General features: G+C 52.6%; 1 protein-coding gene across 1 annotated transcript; it reads left to right on the forward strand.

Annotated features, from left to right (window-relative positions):
• Positions 1-2183: 2183 nt before the first annotated feature.
• On the forward strand, positions 2184-5532 carry LOC306791642 (uncharacterized protein). The gene is made up of 7 exons (XM_079288471.1): positions 2184-2220; positions 2336-2660; positions 2784-3546; positions 3634-3822; positions 3915-4171; positions 4267-4694; positions 4793-5532. Exons 1-7 carry the CDS (start codon positions 2195-2197, stop codon positions 5322-5324), a joined length of 2520 nt encoding a protein of 839 aa, XP_079144597.1. The 5' UTR covers positions 2184-2194; the 3' UTR covers positions 5325-5532.
• The last annotated feature ends 211 nt before the right edge of the window (positions 5533-5743 follow it).

Genomic DNA, 5743 nt, shown 5'->3' on the forward strand with positions numbered 1-5743 from the left:
ACATCGTCAAAATCAACGTAATTAACACAATTACAAGAACAAACTCACAAGAACCAGAGCCATTCAAATATTATTCACATCAGAGGGAACAATATTAACATATCATGAAAGCGACACCATACACATGAACACCGTAGTAACGCTGCTGCAGATGTAAACAAACGTTCTTCTTTGTCCTGTACGTTGAAACTCTTGATGTGTTACTATGACTACGTATTTAAATACTACATATTTTACTGAGCGCATCCTGCAGCCTAAGATGTTTTAAAGTGATTAAATGTTCATGTTTAGACCAGATTTACAACATTTACATCTTCCACAGAGACATTGGATGTGGTTTCTTAGTTAGCCTCTAAAATGATGACTTACTATTTTCAGCACTGTATTTGATGAACAAGTTCAATAGTGCAGATCCAGATGAGATCTGGTATGAATATGAACGTTTAATCAACGTCTTCTAATAGTCTGTGAAAACCGTCTTTTCACCTGAAACGTGTTCGCTGGGAAACAGGATCAGTTATTGTGTACGGCAGTAATGACTGTTATAATTATACATTGTGTCTTTTATTTCCAACTGTGTGGCTGTGATTATTATGATCTAATCAGAATACTACATTATTATATATTACTACCACATGTCCCGTACTGTGTTACCGCTGGGCTCATCGGGTCTTCCTTCTGTCGCTCTTTCATGAATAGATGGACTACGTACCAAAACTGAGGGTTGGCTCCACGCCAAATGATCTGATCCTGAAAGCGTCTCCCGAGGCGGACGCCTTCAGCCGTCAGCAGGAGGGAGTCCGATCCCACCGGACGAAGAACCCTGCATCCACAATGCAGGGCGCCAGGGACCGGGTCAGTGCTGGTGGGGGGGACTGCAGCGACACCAAACTGGTTCTCAGCCGGCATGAGATTCAGTTTGGAAAGTACAGCGGGCAGACCTTCCACTGGCTGCTCAGCAACGATGTGGGCTACCTGATTATGATCCTGGCGGCTCATCATCAGGAGCGTGAGTCGGGGGACCTGGACACCAGCCCCATCAAGCAGAACCAGGACGCTCTGTCCCGGTACGCCAGGCTGTTCCCCTGTGTGACGTCTGCTGTCCAGCAGAGCAGGGTGTCTGACGGCCCCTCCTCTGAGGGAGCGCTGCACAGCAGGCGGGTGGGATTCGGGGAGCATGCTGGACTCTCGTACCGGGAGTTCTACGAGTCTGCAGATCCTGTAGTGCAGAGGTAAGTCACAGAGCGAGTCTTAATCAAAGAGTCACTGTAAGGCGTTTCCTGTTTTCATCTGATGTGGCTTCATCCCTCCACAGCTACAGGATGTGGCTCAGGAGAGCCCGCGTGCAGTCCACGGGCTCAAGCATGGACCACCTGAAGAAGTACGTGATGGGCAGGGACCAGAAGGGTAAAGCAGCCTCCTCACCGTCTGCTCCACCAACCTCCTCCTCATCTTCCTCGGGGCCGTCCATTTCTTCAGGTGATGACAGCAGAATCACGTTTTATGTAACAAGCTCAAAACAATGTGACCGGGTTTTTTATTTCCTGTTCTCCTGTCTAACAGGATGCAGTAAGAAGCATGAGAGTAAAGGAGTTGTTTTTCTTTTTACCATCATGTCTGTAGCTCCTGGTAGACCAGTGGCCCCTGCTCCAGCATCTGGCCCTCTCCCAGCTGATGTCAGTCCTCTGATTCAAATCTAAACACACATATTGCAGATGTGATATTGCAAGTTGTCATCTTTTTGCCAACGGTTGTTTTTATATTTATCTGTGTGTTCCAGGCTCCAGAGAGCTGGAGGAGCACGCTGCCCAGGGTGCAGCATGGGTGGGTGAGCCGGGCTCTGTTCACCAGGGACCAGAGTGGGAAGCTCATCCTCAACACTGAACTGCAGTCCTGGAACTATCCTCCCGGACCCCGCCAGCTGTACTTCCAGCCACCGGCGTCCTTCGACGCCTTCTTCCAGCGGCCGTTCTTCCTGTGGGTGCCCTACAGGATGTGGCAATGCACCATCAGCTGCCCCGTCTGTGCCCACAGCATGACTGGATGTGGCCTGTACAAGACCGTTCGCAAGGTCTTGGACAGCGACGGATGGTATTTTATGGGCACAGAGTACCTAGAGTGTCGCAGCTGTGGGAATAAGTTGGCCTCGTGGTCGAGGAGCATTCTGTCCCAGCTGGATGAGGAGTACAGGAGGATGTTCCCAGCAGTGCTCACCTACAGGTACATCAAAGACTAACTTTGAAGGAGAACTCTGGGGGGAGGAGCCTGAGAGTTTAACTGACCAGTTCTTTGTCATTATCTTTCTGTCCACTATCTGATTGTATCTGCTCTGCAGGCTGTCGTGTGATAAGAGGGTCCTGGTGCAGATGAGGGGCCGGTCGCTCGGCAGCAGTGCCGTCCGTCTGCGCTCCTGCCTGGTGGAGCAGCACATGGCGGCCTGGATGAACAGTTGCATCCGCTTCATGTCAACTTACAAGAAGTCCATGATGCCGGGTGTGACTGTTCCTCCTCCTCCAGACCTGCCAGAGATGGACCTGGTCCCCACCAGGCAGTGGATCCTCTCCGCCTTCGCCACCGACAGCTTCGCCCGTCTGGAGGAGATGAGAGCCAAGGTGACCTCCGTCTTTGGCTCCATCCTAAAAATGGACTCCACCAAGAAGGTAGAATGTTTAGACATTGTTATGTTGTATTTAGCTTTCACGTGGTCTTATGTTTGTATTTTAGAATAGATTCCCGGTTTCCCCACAGGGATCAATACAGTAACTGTGATTGTGATCGTGTAGATCACCAGGAAGCTGTCCGGTCACGCTGCGGGGACGATCCAGTGGGTGACCAACGTGGGCAACGAGCACGGGCAGGTGCTCATGTCGGTCCTCACTGCGGCCGAGGGCTACGGCCTGCAGCAGATGACCTCCGGGCTGGTCAGGCGGTACCAGCAGGCTAAGGAGGAGCCACCTCTGGTCCTCTACGTGGACAGGGAGTGCTGCTCAATCACTGGGGGTTCAGCAGCTGCCGCTCTGTTCCCAGAGTGGACCCAGCTAGTGGTCAGGCTGGACATAGGGCATTTTATGAGGAGATTGGCGGCGATGGTCACCACCAAAAGCCACCCCCTCTATGCCCACTTTATGCAACGCCTCTCCACCTCCATCTTCGCCTGGGACCAGGAGGACATCGCCCTGCTGAAGAGAGCCAAGGAGGCAGAGGGGCCCGGGGCTTGGAGCAGGGTCTCCTTCAAGGAGATGGCTCGGCACTGTCACCGCCACACGCGTGGGGCACAGGAGACCGAGCGTCTCATTGAGGAGACCCTGGACCACTTCAAGTCGGCCAGAGACGGCATGGCTATCCTGCTGGACCAGGAGAGGGTGGAGGGCATCTGGAGCACCCAGCGCCGCCACCTCCAGTGCATCCAGGATCCACCGGGGCTGCAGCTGTACACCAGGACGGGCCAGCTGACCAGGGGAGGGGTCACCCTGCCGGTGTACCGCTGTTCCCGCGGCTCCACCTCCTTGGAGTCATTCCATCTCCACCTTAACAGGTTCATACCTGGTAAGTGTCTGAAGCCTGAACACACAAGTTAATCTTCACTGCGAGTCCGTTGCTTCTTGCCTCACCCCTCTCTGTGTAATGTTCCAGGCACCAGTGCCAGTGCCATGAACATCCAGCTCTACCTGCTGGAGGGCCTGACGAGGTGGAACGAGGACCACAGGCGTGCCTCGGTGGAGAGGGGGGACAGCCAGGACCTGGACACTATCAACCAGCTGGCCCAAAGCCTGTACGGGAGGAGGCTGGTTGACAGTTGTACCCGGATACGGGAGTACACAGGTAACTGTTGAGGGAGGGAGAGAAACCCAGAAAGGTGCCCGTATGTTTGACTGTGTTCATTGGTTTCATTATTATGTGCTGTGCTGCCACAGGGGAGTTGATAGGGGTCAACTACCTCTTCTCCCAGACCGGACGGGTGCTGCAGGAGCTGCCAGACGACCCCGACGTCCCAGAGGAGGAGGCGGAGGAGGACGAGGACGACGAGGACAACGACTTCGTGGAGCAGGAGGAAGGGGTTGATGAGGGCCTTCAGGAATTCCTGTTTGATACAGAGTTCCTGTCAGACACCTCACAGCCCCGACAGCCTGCCAAGTCTGAGCCAGCCAACCTCCAGGACGCCGCCCAGCAGGTACGTGATCATTTCATCTTTTTACATCAGCTCCGTCTCTTCCCTCCTCAAAGCCACATGACGAACGAAGGACTGTTTTCATCTCCCCTCTGTAGGAGTGCGTGGACCCTGATGGCTCCCCGGGGTACCAGCATGTCCTGAACCTGGCCGAGTATCTGGTGGAGCTGCGGGTGGCGGGCCGAGTCACAGTGGTGCGTGAGGCACAGATCTTGGCCTTGTGGGACAAACTCCGAGAGGGAGACAAGGGCCCTGTTAACTATTCCCCACGTTACAGGGACCAGCTCACCCAGGGGAGGTTCAGTGTCCCCTTCACAAGGCCTGACGCAAGCAGGCTGGTGGAGGCTATCTGCATCCTGCTGTGTAGGATCCATCACCAGAGCCGCTCTCTGGCAGGAGCTCGGATCAGCCGCTGGTCTCTGATCCTCAGGAGCTACTGCACCATCAGAGACGGTGTGCTGGGAAATCCAACCCTCCGAGCCAAGCTGTGTCTCTTTGAGATAAACCAGAGGATGCTTATACAGTGGTGAGTATCCAAACTAAACTTTACAGCGCTGGTATAAAGTAGAGTTATGTCTTCAAGGTGCTTAGATTTTACTCTTAAATACCCTCTATGAACTCCAGGTTCAACTGGAGGAAGGAGAGCCAGGAGGGTTATGTCCTCCAGGCCCATGTGCCACCAGACCCCGTGCAGCCCCCCAGAGAGAGGCCTCCCCTGGACCAGCCCCTACCAGGTGTCTCTGACCAGCCGGGCCCCTCCCAGGCCCCAGACCTACCAGCTGCTGCTGGTCCCACCACTGAGGCTGAGCCTGCCAATGCTGCTCCTTCACCTCCTCAGTTGCCAAAGACAACGTTGTGGAAGCGGAGCAAGCTTGAAAAGAAGAGGCAGGAGGCAGAGCGATGCGGTCAGGACTTCAAAATGAAGGCGCCCTTCGCCTGCGTCTGCAGCCTCTGTCGTCAGCCAAAGACCAAACACTTTGGTCACAGCCGCTTCTTCAACAAGAAGTCCAGGACCATGTTCCACTTCTGTCAAAACTCCTCAGGGGGCAGAAGTGTGGAGGACTGGCTGAGGGAGAAGAGACAGGAGGAGGGGGATGGAGGAGGAAATTCACACAAAATTCAAAGTGGCCGACTTCAGGTTGGGTTTAGAGCATAGCCTCAAGAGACTACATGTGATACACGTGGTTACCAACATTTATACATCTAGACCAGGGTTATGCAATCAATGTTCAACGAGGTCCATATAGAGCAGGGGTGTCAAACTCATCTCCACTCTGGGCCACATCAGCATCACGTCTCCCTCAAAGGGCCGGTTGTAACTGTAAGACTGTATAACTAACTTCTCCCTAACATATTCTCAAATAACTCTCTGCATTTGATTGTTTATTCAAGTGTAAAAATATTGTACATGCAGTTATAGAAATGAAAAATGATATTTAAAGACATTTCTGTTATTATAACATAAATCATTTTAATTGAGGGTTAAGAAACTCTCATTACTCTATCAAAGATCAAACTATTAAAGAAAATAACAAAGACAAATATCAAACACAAGTTCTGACATTAACTTTGTTC

The sequence above is a fragment of the Melanostigma gelatinosum genome (assembly GCF_949748355.1).
Source record: "Melanostigma gelatinosum genome assembly, chromosome: 17".
In the NCBI taxonomy this organism is placed as follows: domain Eukaryota; kingdom Metazoa; phylum Chordata; class Actinopteri; order Perciformes; family Zoarcidae; genus Melanostigma; species Melanostigma gelatinosum.